Source organism: Amborella trichopoda, chromosome 9 (genome assembly GCF_054954075.1).
Source record: "Amborella trichopoda isolate Santa Cruz 75 chromosome 9, AtrichopodaSantaCruz75HAP2 v2.0, whole genome shotgun sequence".
NCBI lineage: Eukaryota > Viridiplantae > Streptophyta > Magnoliopsida > Amborellales > Amborellaceae > Amborella > Amborella trichopoda.
The window spans coordinates 48,830,920-48,843,656 of record NC_142344.1 but is presented as its reverse complement, the minus strand read 5'-3'; the positions used below and the strand labels follow the sequence as shown (position 1 = coordinate 48,843,656).

The 12,737-nt window shown below is 33.2% G+C and overlaps 1 protein-coding gene across 1 annotated transcript; it reads left to right on the top strand.

Annotated features, from left to right (window-relative positions):
• The first annotated feature begins 415 nt into the window (after positions 1 to 415).
• LOC148780592 (uncharacterized) lies at positions 416 to 790 on the top strand. The gene has a single exon (XM_088847827.1). It carries the CDS (start codon positions 416 to 418, stop codon positions 788 to 790), a length of 375 nt encoding a protein of 124 aa, XP_088703953.1.
• Positions 791 to 12,737: the final 11,947 nt, after the last annotated feature.

The window sequence follows — 12,737 nt, the reverse complement described above, 5'->3', positions numbered from 1 at the left end:
ATAAAAAAAAATAAAAAAGAATTTTAAAAAATTAAAAAAAATCCAATTTTTTCCTTTAGAAAAAATCATCTACTTATAGTTCGATGGATCCCAAAATTGCAACTAAAAAAATACTCCCAAGCAAGTGTTTTGCCCGACGGAGTAAATATATAGTATGCTTCCGAAAAGACAGGGGCTAGTCATGATATTTTATTTAAATGGCAAAAGGCGGCATTTCTACAATTACCCCAAGATACGCTTCCAAATCTTTTGATTTTTCCTTTCCAAATCTTTTCTCATTTCCTAAATTCAAGCCTTTATACTTGGACAACAAAAGAAGCCAAACCCCCAAATTACAAAAAACCAATATGAAAAAACAAGCAAGGATGTATTTATTTGAGGTCCCAACAAGAATGCCTAATCCTATCAAGTTCTAATGGCCACGACACACAATTCCTCCTTTCTCACCCTCTCCCCCCTTCCTTACCCGGTTCTCTTCATAGTCTCACTTGCGTTGCTCTTCTTGGGGTTCTCATCGTGGCTCTCATTCGAGGCGGTCTATGAAAGTGCGGTCGAGCAGGCGAGCTTAGCCTTGGCTTTGTGCCCTATCCTTCTCTTGCTCGCGGTTCGTTGGCTCTCGTCTCTCGAAAACCATGGCCAAGGGATTTTTTTCTCATCAGATAGGAGACAGACGTATCGGAGTGCTCAACAAAGTGAAGGTAGTTCTCCTTGGGGTGTGATGGCCTTCATTGTATTGCTTCTAGTCATGCTTTCTTACCAGTCCACTTTTCTTGAGAAGTGGTTCCCTTAAGCTTGGGTCGCCTGAAAATTAGATACTGTTTTTGGATATTAGTATTTTCTTTTTCTTTACTCTTTTTTTTTTTTTTGGTTGACAAATAATAGTGGTATTTTTTTAATTCCATGAGGATTGCCTGGTTTGTGTGATCATGTTCCTGGGGTGTTTTAGTTGTAACTGCGGTTGTGATTGTAAAGTTCAGTTCGAGAGAGAGAGAGAGAGAGAGATCGAGAGAGAAGGGGAGGTGATCGGACTTTCCTTTCTCGGGTAAGTTGATTTCCTTTTTCAGATATGGCCGTTTGGTGGTGATACTAAAGTGGCCATATATGCAAACTCTATTTGAAAAATAATAGCGGTTTAAAAAAATAATATTAATACATAACATAGACCGGTAAGCGTAACCGGTCAGATTGCCAACAGGTGGTTTGGCCAGGTTTGTACCCAACCTATATCCACCGAGTATACCCGACACGGGTCTGGGCATGGGTTCAAGGTTTGGACATGCGGATAGCGTCCGGGTCCAATAAAGGATACCCGGATAGTCCTTGGTCCGGGTACAAGTCGTGCTATAACCGATCTGACAAGTACCCGGGCCCCAATTTTAGTTTACCCCAAGTTCAAAGCCCTAACCCTTAAATCGTTTCAATACTTTTCGTCTTCTCCTAATTCCCCAAATGGCCAAAACCAATCGCCATCTTCTCTCTCTACAATTCTCTTTCTCTCAGTTTCTTAGAGACATAGCTCTCTTTGGATCTCGAATGTCTCTCTCTTTCTTTCCGTAATCGCTCACCCCTCAAAAATTAGTTTTTTATTGTTCACCATTGTAAGCAACAAAAAAAGAAGTTCATAATGAGGGTAGTAATGGACTCGACCTGACCCGTGACCTGATGGGTCTGGCCCGGGTCCAAAACCGAATACATTCGGGTCTGGGTTTGCTTGGACCCGACCAATTGCCACCCCTAGAGAGAGAGATAGAAGAGAATGGGAGGTGATCATATTTTCCTTTATCGAGTAAGTTGATCTTCGTTTGGTGGTGCTATTAAAGTTGCGATATATGCAAACACTATATGAAAAATAATAGCGGTTTAAGAAAATAATATTAATACATAACATAGTTATCAACACCGGGCCGGACTGGCAAGTCTAACTTGTTATATTGCCAACCGGTGCTTTTGCCGGTATTATATAGAGTAAAAAAGGGATTGGTAAACAACCGGACAAAACTACTTTTTGACCATTTTTGGGTAGCTTGATTGGCCGTTTTGATCAGTTTAACCATCCAAATAAAGTGGGTTTTTTAATATATCATATATTTTTAATTATATTTATTTAAAATTTTTAAAATTCGGCAAAACCAGTTTGACTAGTAATTAGATCAGTTTCGATTAGATCAGAGCCCTCACTCAATTGACGACTGATCCAATCCAGATAATAATGATATAGAAGACATTTTTAAGAACCCATCACAAACGTGTGGCACCATAAATCAAATTAATGGAGAACATTCTAGAGTGCGTTCTAAGTGCACTTGCACAATGGTCCACTATCTCTATCCCAAAGAGAGATATGACGGTAATGTAAGTTAAAATAAGACGCACTTGCAGGGGGGTTGTAAACGGCCGACCGGGGCCTAAGTGACCCGAACTTAAAGCCCGGACTAGGCTGCATATGATGATGTAGGTCAAAAAGCTATGTAAGAAAGGTTGGATCCTTTTTTTTGAACCTCCAAGGATTGGCAACATGATTCAAAAAGTATTTTAAAAACTTACTTTTCAGTACTTTACTTTTGGTCTTTACAATAATGGGGAGAGAAGTTAATGTAAAAAGAAAGGAAAGTTAATCTAAACAATCAAATCGGAGCCTACTTTAAAAATTTTACTAAAAGAGGTTGTTTTGAAGGCCAATTTGTCCTCAAATTGATTATCTCCACCTCACGATACATGCATATGAGAAAAAATTGGATTTCAAGTTTTAAAAATAATACATCTTGTAATACATTTTTGAACAAGCAATTTTCAGGATTTTTAAGTTTTAATAGATATGCTCAATCTATCACAAAGATTTATAGTATTAAAACCACATTTCTCGATACTATTTGAACATGCGCTCTACTTTGATTGTTTACAGTCTCGGCTCTATACAAACCGCACCCTAAAAAGAATTGTGTTCTTTTATTGGGAAAAATTTCTAAAAGGTTCTAGACTAATATATGTACAAAATGTACACCTAAAAAACCCACTAAAGAAGGTTGTTCCTATGCAGGAAAACCTTCAAATTAGTCATCTCGACCATAGACATGAAAATGAGGGATTTCTAGTCCTAAAAATAGTTCATCAAACATACTATCTGAACCGTTCATTTTCAAGATTTTTAAGTGTTTATAGATCTGCATGATCGTCAGCATTTCTGGAACTTTAGATTTCTTTATTGGGGGCAACAATAGATTTTCATATCATTGCAAGGTTTTGAAGTGCCGAAACTGCATTTTCGGCATAGTTTTGAGGTACACCTTACTTCAATAATACAGGATTGACACCTTATACAAAAAAAACTGGCCCTTCTTTATGTGGGTACACATTATATGGTATTAAATTTAAACACCAAAATATGCATATTGAGGAGAGAAGAGGTGAAGAATTTCATGCTTCCAAGATGCTACGGCAGGTCAGGAGTGCCCATACACTTATAGGGCCGCGTTTGGGCAAGGGCATTTGAGGATGGGTGGCCCTGGTCAAGCTTTTAGGGCCACCTTTGTACCAGTCCAAGATGGGTATGTAGCTAATTTGGGGAAAGCAGAGCGCATATATCTTTGGTTTACCAACCTTTGGATTTTTTTGCCATCCCTATCCCATAGCTATTTTTGGGTCATTTGTTTGTTTAACATGGAATTGTATTTTATTTGAAAAATATTATTTTTGTTTAAAAAAATAAATTTTTTAACGTTATTACATAAACATTGAGAATCTTCCGTTATTACATGTACACCCATTTTTCACCTTTGTAACAATTTTTTAAAAAATAACGGAACTGCTTGTTTTGGTTGTTGAAATACCGAAAGTACATTGTATTTTAGTTTTTGAAAAGCCAATAATCCCCTAATTTCGGTTGTTGAACAAACCAAATCGTAAATCTCTTTTCCAGTATATTCCTGGAAAATAGGGAACCATTTTTTGTTTTTCAAAGTTCGAAAACACATATATTCTCACAATTTTGGTTGTTGAACAACAAAAATCACAGTTTTCTTTTTAAGCATGTTACTATCAGATAACTTGTTTTCCATTTTCGGGTTTTTAAAGACCGAAAATATATGTATTTTGATTTTTTTACTCTAGTTAAACACGTAGTTTGAAATTTTAATTTTAAAATTCTATGACTAAATAAATTGATGTGGGAATTTTTTTTTTTTTTTAATTTAAAGAACCGTAATGTTGACGAAAAATTGATCTAAATTATTCTCTCTAAAAAGTATTCCTTTCAAGGAATTTAGCTATGAAGGTGGACATCTAAACTCTATTTTAAAAGAGCACAAGTATACTATGCTCCATAGTTTACTTGTGCTTTCTTACTTGAGAGGAGTTTTTGTTCATGAAATTTTAGTAACTGCTTAAGAATTATTAGATGATTATTCTAAAAGAAGAACTTAAAATTTGAGTTTTTTAAGTCTTGGATCTCATCATCTAAAAATTGAATGGTCTCTATTCAATCTTGAAACATTATTATTTATTATTTTTTTAACTGCATAGAGGGTAATAGTTAGGATTTTATTTTATTTTATTGAGGTTAACCTATGAGTTGAGGTGAACGAGTTACATCCCCAATATTTGAAGTTCTAAATTAATTCTAGGTGGAGTATTACCCGAGGGAGTAAGTGAATATTATACCCCCAGTTTTACACACTTTAGAAAGTAGTGATAAAGATGTATCTCTGCTCCAAATATTTTTCCTCCAAATCTCCTCTCATGTGTGGATACTCTCCTGCATATTCTAATGGCGGATGATCTCTCATAGTTTGGAGAATTACATCTCTTGAATTTTAAAATATTACATTCTTATACCTATTAATTTTAGGTGGTTTTTATCTCTCTCTTCATGTTTCTATCTCCCTCTCCAACACAGTTTCTCTCTTTTTTATGTCTTCCTCTCTCTGTACTCATAGGGAGTTTCCATATCTCTCTACACATTATTTTTAAGAAGTTTACTCTACAATTACAATATGTCTAGAAGTAGGCTTTTTTTAATCTTGTGATAGGTGTCCATCTTTAACTTTGGCTTAATAATATAGTATAATATAGGTATAAACTAGTAAAAACCACCAATGCCATCAAAAGCATTGATCACAAATGACAAAACTCTCTAAAATAACATAAAAGTACATCCTAAAAATTTAATTGAAAGTGAAACTGCGCACGTAAGAAACACAAACTATTTCGAAACAATTATATTTTTGATAGAATATGAAAATAGTAACATATGACTTTGAGAAGCATAGCTCAATTTAAATTTTTTAAATTAAAATCTATAATTAAAAAGTATATTTTTAACAAACAAATAAAACAACCATCAAACCAATTGTTCACAAAAGTGTTTGCACAATTTCTTAAGTTTTGTTAGTTTCTCATCTTTATTGGTAATTAAGCATCAACTGAAAAGCTACTCTAAATTCAAAAATATAATTAATAATTAATATAGGTAGTAGCATAACAATTATTGACAATCATGTGAAAATATCCTGAAAATAAGATCATGAGCCAAAATTGATACAAATCAACCGCTTATGGAATTAAAAAAAAAAAGAAAAGAATTCACTACATACTTTATATTCATCTTGTATGAACTAACTCTAAACCTTGATATGCAATACACATGAAATAACAAATATAAAAAATAAAGAAAACAAAATACAACAACTCACCTTTATGGATGAACTTGTTTTTTGAGCTTATAGAATGGACAATGATACCTGCACAAAATAATATGATAATAAAATTTTGAATACCTAAAAACATGAGAGTAAAATAAATATTTAAAAGTAAGAACACATTTAAACAATACCAAGTGCAAATAGGAAAAGAAAGAAAGAAACAAGTCTTGCAACGTGAACCACAAAAGCCAACTCCACATAAAGAAGTTGTTCACCATATATCTAAAGAAAATAAAAATCTAATTTATTATTCCAAACATGCCTCTTACACATAGGAGAAATCCAAAAAAAAAAAAAAAAGGAAAGGAAGAATTTATTTTCCTATAAAGCAAAATTATTGATAATATTGTGAAAGAACAATCAATAAATTAAACATTGTCTAAAAAAGAAAAAATGGTTCAAATTACATGAATGAAACTTCATCAACAAATTGAATACAAATCCGAAAAATCCAATCTCTAGCTTTCTATTGATAAAAATACAAAATAAAAATAAAATTCATATAAGAAAATTAAAAATGATGGACAAAATGGAACATGTCTTATTTAAATATTGGCTTTGGAGAGAATGAGGAAATCTAAGTAGATGGGAAAAAAGCTGGGAGAAAATAACATCCATGATAGAGAGAGAATCGTGGGGTTAAAAAGGAGCGGTGATCAGGTGAGAGAGAATTTAGAAGAGAAAGATGAGAGAGTGACCCATGGGTTTGGAATTTTCATAAGGCATCATGAGAGAATATTGGAAGAAATAGAAATCTGACTTTTGAAATTTCACAATTAATGTGCTTTATTGCATTTATCCTTGTATATTTACTCTCACTAGATATTTCTTACGAAATGATATCATGTAAATACATCTAGTGTTATCACTCTCAAAAAAGGAAAAAGTTTATATAGGGATGCAACCTTATAATGTAGAACTACGGATGCACCTCAAAAATCCATCGTAAAAAGTATTTATTAATGTTGAAAAAGCTTTTGATAGATCATCTCGACATCGAGATGTATGACCATGAAAAATAAAAAGATTTTAAATCTTAAAAATAGTGCATTTTATCACATATTATCTACACCATCCATTTTCAAGATTTTCATATGTTTTATAGATCTACTTGATTTTAACCAATTTTAAAATTTAAAATTTTATAATTAGATATAAAAATAGATTTTGAGATAATCCTAACAATATTTTACATCAAAATTATTTACCATGATAAAATTTGAAGGCGCACGTTACCTCTACAACTACTGATGCATCCGTATGCCAACTGCATCCCTAAAAAAAAATCTAAAAAACCATTATCTCTCTCTCTCTCTCTCTCTCCATCTTTACATACCTCTTATTCACTATCTCTAACTAGTTAGCTAATTTTTGTATAAATCCCTATAATTCGAAAAGACTACAAAATGTCTATAGGTTGAGTTCTACAGTACTTCACTTACGGTTTTATCACCATTCAAAGTTTATCACACATTCATAGATGTCTGATAGTGTTTAAATTTTAATATTTTTTTTACAAATCATAATAATCTGAAATTTTGTAGGTGTGTGCGCCTTAGTGAGTTGCACATGAATAAAATATATAATAATAATTTGAATGATAAACATTATGTAAAATTCCCCTATAAATTTTCAGGGGTAATTTCATCTTTCTATTTATGATTATTATTTTTTAAATATTTTATTTTGGTGCAACTTAGTTATATGTACACACACCCCAAATTTTAGGTAAACCTAATTAGTACAGTAATTATAAAAATTCAAGTACTACTGAACAACTGTGATCGTGTGATGAACTTTAGACGGTGATGAGGTGTTGGTGAAGTACTGTAGAACTTCACTTATAGGCGTTTTGTAGATCCTTCCCCTGTAATTTTGATATCTATCACTCTTTATAAAAATGATAGAAGCCCTAGGATCTCTCTTGATCTCCACGTACCTCGCTCTCTCTCTCTCCATCATCTTTTTTAGGAACCATCATATCACTCTTCTCATCTCCATGTACCTCTCAATTACCCTCTTGATATTGATTTTAGGGAAATTTTAGTATAGAATCCTAATTCTACATACTATTTCGTGGTAGACCCTCCTTGCGTTTTTTTTCAAGTGGTATAGGAAAACCCCTAAAGATTTCACCATAACCCCTCATCTCTTATGTCTATCTTTTATTGACTTTTGATCATAAAAATTAACCTCAACAAATATTTTTATATCATTTCAACTCAAAACCTTTTTTAATGGGTGGAAAGGGCAAAAGATGGTTAAAAATGTTTTTGGGATGAAATAGTATAAAAAGATTTGTTGGGGCTAATTTTTATGGTCAAAAGTCAATAAAAGAGGGAGATAAGAGATGAAGGGGTACGGTGAAATCCTTAAGGGTTTTCTTATGTTGCTTGAAAGAAAAAATGAATGCGGGTCTACTATGAAATAATATGATGAATTAGGGTTCTATGCAAAATTTTCCCTTGATTTTACGTAATTAACTAATTTCTATATAAATCCGTAATTTTGTTATAAAAGACTGCAGACGTGTAGATTTGGTAGGAATTGAGCATAGAGCGAACGAATTCCAGTCTTCTAGCAAACGAGAGAAACCTCGTTTTCCAATTTGGGATATCCATCATCACTCTTTCTATGTATGATATAAACCGTAGGATCCCTCTTAGTCTCCATGTACCTCTCTATCCATCTTTCTCGCTATCCTATTGCATGGGTGAATCGGTTGCCATCACAACATAATCGGTGGCTGAAAAAGTACGTGATCGGATAGCTTCTCCATTAGTAGGTGGTCGAGCGCTCGAATAGAAGAAGGAAGCTGACATGGACTTCTCTATTGATCCTTCTACTTCTCTTTTCGAGACGCATTCCATATGTTGTTCAATCGGCCAGTAATGTGCTAATGCACATCTATTTTCTTGCTTGCATTTGTTGGTTTATTTTTTTTCCGGCCCATTCCTTCTTCCTTAATCCAAGTAACGGCAATACAAGGTAGAGTACCGCCATTCTCTCCTAGCTTCGACTGCCAATTGCTTTTGAGAAATTGTTAGAGAATCAAACAAAATAGAGTTCAAAACGTTTTCTCTTCTTTAACACTGTCAAGGATGTATTTAATGGAGTGCCTCCCAATTGTTTCAGAAAGAGAGACCGTAGTGCCATCATCTTTTTTAGGAATGATATCTTAAATATATCTCTCTACATTTTTCACTCTCCAAAAACTAGGAAACCATTATCACTCTCTCTTCATCTCCATGCAGCTCTCAATCATTCTCTCTATCCTAGTTTAACCTAATTAACTAATTTCTATATAAATTCTTAAAATTTAGAATATCTATCACCTTTCCTGAAAATGATGATAGGATCGCCGCTGATCTCCATGTACCTCATATCTCTCTATCACCATCTTCGTTTTTAACTCTCTATACTATCCTACTATATTATTAAACCCAAATTAAGGGGTGGAAATGTAGAGATATTATAGTACAAATCCTTTTGGATATAGGACAAAAGGGACCTTACCTAGAGAGACATACATAATTTAGTGCATGCAGAGAGAGACAAAGAGACATAATTTAATACATATATATATAGAGAGATGAAGTTAGAAACATGCAGTTGAAAAAATCACATTAAGAAAGGAATGGACAATAAATCTATCTTATTTACTTCCATGATCGAATACAATCAAAATTGGAATCTTTTCCTTATGTCCCCCTTTTATTGAGAATCAAAATTTTTCATGCTCTCTCATATCTATCATAGCTTTCTCTATTTGATGCAGAAGAAAAATTCAAAAAGACAATTAAATAATATTTTATTTTAAGAAAAATTTGAAAAGAAAATTAGTATTATTTTATTTTATTTTCTTAGGGTTAGGAAGAGATAAGTTAGGTCCGGTTTTTGTTTTTGTTTGTGAACTTAAGAGATTAAGTTAGATTTAATTAGATATTTATAGGGTATCACAGCAGAAGAACGAGAAATTTAAGGAGATCTAGATATCATTAAAGTTAAGGGATAAAGATTGAAGAAATAGTAGGAAAATAGGCTGAGAGTTTTAAAGCATGGTAGAGAGAGAGTTTTAAAGAGAGACATAAAGTATTATTTTTTAGGTATTTTTATTTTTTTGTTTATTCTAAAAGTCTATTTAAATGGAAGAAGTCACTCATTATAAAATGAGTACAATATTGGAATTGAGTAAAGTTTATCTGGTAAAAATATCTTTTTGGGTTGGATTCCCTTGCACACCTTGAGAGAGAGTATAATAACTTATTATTTTATTTTATTTTTATTTTCTGGTTTATTATTATTTCTCTTTAATACCAACTGAAGCACGGAGAATAATAACAAACTAAAAACTAAATAAATAAAATAAAAGTTTGAGAGAATATATCCATCTCTAGGTTTGCAAGGGAATCCACCGCAAAAAGTCCGCAAGAGAGAAGGGAATCCACCTCAAAAACATATTTTGATCAACTTTACTCAATTTTAATATCTCTATTCTCTTTACAACGAGGGACTTATTCCCTTTAAATAGATTTTTGAAAAAAATTAAACAAATAAAAAATAAGCCCAAAAAATAAAACACTCTCTCTATAATTGTCTCTCCCACGTCTTAAAACTCTCTCTCTCACACACACACCCACCCTATTTTTCTCCTCTTTTCTCAATCCCTTATCTTTTCCCATATCTACATCAGATATCTTTAAATCTTATGATTTTCTATGGGATTTTTTATGGTTTAAAAATAAGGCTTCTCAAAACAGCTCAGGCATAAAAATAACTCATGCCCCACCTAACTTATACCTTTGTATCCCTAAGAAAATAATAATAATAATAATAATAATAATACTATTTTTTTTTTGAATTTTTTTTGTGGGTCACTATTTGCAAATGTTCAATTATGCAAAGGGTGGTGCACCTTTACCTATCTTTCTTCTCTTGAATCCAACCATTATTTTTACAATGGGAATGAATCCATAGCTCCTTCCGCACCTCCCACTATCTTTGGCAAAGAAAAAAGGTGAAATTGTAGCTAACAATGTAGGGTAAAAAATAGTGAAATAGTAGCTAACAATGTAGGGTCCTTGTCAACCCCTCACTTGTAGAATTAGAAATCCCAAACACCATAATTTCACCCAATATCGTATACATAGTTAGCTAAAAACAAAATAGGTGAATAAAACTATTATCGAGTGTAAGATATATAGCAAAAATCGAGTGTACGATAAAAAGAAAAAATTAAACCACATTACAACGACACACGGTTTATATGGTTCACCTCGTAAGGCTATGTCCATGGCCTTGACAAATGAAATCTACTCTCCCAATAAAGATTACAATTTTAGGTTATAAAAGATATACCTCTATCCACACATCAGTAGAAGCCCTCGCCTATCTTTCCTTCTAAATCTGCTCTCCCAACCAAATAACACCATCGATCATTCTCATATTTTGTAGTGCTATACTGCTACCGGAGGGAGAACCTTAAGTGAAACCAATTTTCTTTTTATAGAAGTAAAACTTTAACCAATCCAAAACTCTCAAGGGAAAATTACCTCTGTATGAGGCTATGTCTCTCTCTTTTGAAGACCTATATCCTACTTAGAGATTCCTTCCTATAAACCCCAAAAATGGTGACACTTAAAGGATGAATATTATCTTGCTTGACCTCTACTGGGGGCTTCTTTCTTGCTCTCCAATATAGGTGTGGTGATTTTGACTATCACCAAACCTAACAAAGAAAAAAGACATGAGAGTATATAAAAGAAAGAAGAGACAACAAGAAGTTGTAGATACCAACAACTACGTCTCTATATCCAAAAAGGAAGTAATTATAATATATCATTGTTGGAAAAACGGGTTGGTTAGAATCGAAACCGGCCGGTTAGCTTGGAACCGGCTGGTTAGCTCCGAATCGCTAGGGTTTCGAGTCTTGTTAGGGGAGGTTTTGATGATCTCCCCTAGCCTAGGGTACAACCCCATAAATTTTCAAGCCCAGAACTAGCCAGTTAGGGGTTGAACTGGCTGTGTTTTGATCAAACCAACCGGTTTTTCAACTAATCGACCGGTTAGTGGATATAATGGGTTTTATAAACAAATAACGGTATAGTTAAAATAACGGCCATTATTTTCAATTGAAGCCGTTATTTGATGTAGGAATTCACAGGTTGAAGCCCTACTTGGGCTTCTTTCTTGCTTTCATATGTAGGTATGATGATTTTGACTATCACCAAACCTAACAAAGAAAGAAGACGCGAGAGTATATAAAAGAAAAAAGAGATAACAAGAAGTTGTAGATACCAACAACTACGTCTCTATATCCAAAAAGGAAGTAATTATAATGTATCATTGTTGGAAAAACGGGCTGGTTAGAATCAGAACCGGCCGGTTAGCTTAGAACCGCTAGGGTTCCGGGTCCGGTTAGGGACGGTTTTGGTGATCTCCTTGCCTAGGGTACAACCCCATACATTTTCAGGCCCAAAACCAGCCGGTTAGGGGTTGAATTGGCTGTGTTTTGATCAAACCAACCATTTTTTCATATAACCGACCAGTTAGTGGATATAATGGGTTTTATAAACAAATAATGGTGTAATTAAAATAATGACCGTTATTTTCAATTGAAACCGTTATTTGATGTAGGAATTCATAGGTTGATTTTTTTTCAGCTTCCTTTTATTCTTTTTTCTACCATTTTGTGGCTTTTTTATGCTTTATGGTTGTAAAACATTATTTACTGTCTGTAAAACAAGCAAATTCACACCCAAATTGAAAAATCAAGAAATTTTATGGATTGAAATGGTGGATTTCACGCCTTTTGAAAATTCCGCCATTTCATCAATACCACCTTCAATTGCCAATGGTTTTCACTGAAATTTGAGAGTTTTTAATCATAATCAAATCATCTAATCATATACCTCTTTCAATTTGTTCAAAAACCAAAAAATTGGGGGTTGATTTTGTCCCGAAAAGTTGCTACTCGAAGAACAGGTGTTCAATCAAAAAAAAAAAAGATTTTGGATTGATTTTTTTGTCGTTTTTTATCAA

Bases quoted from the DNA above. Each gene is read 5' to 3' on its own strand.
- LOC148780592 (XM_088847827.1), top strand. From the start codon at position 416: ATGGCCACGACACACAATTCCTCCTTTCTCACCCTCTCCCCCCTTCCT.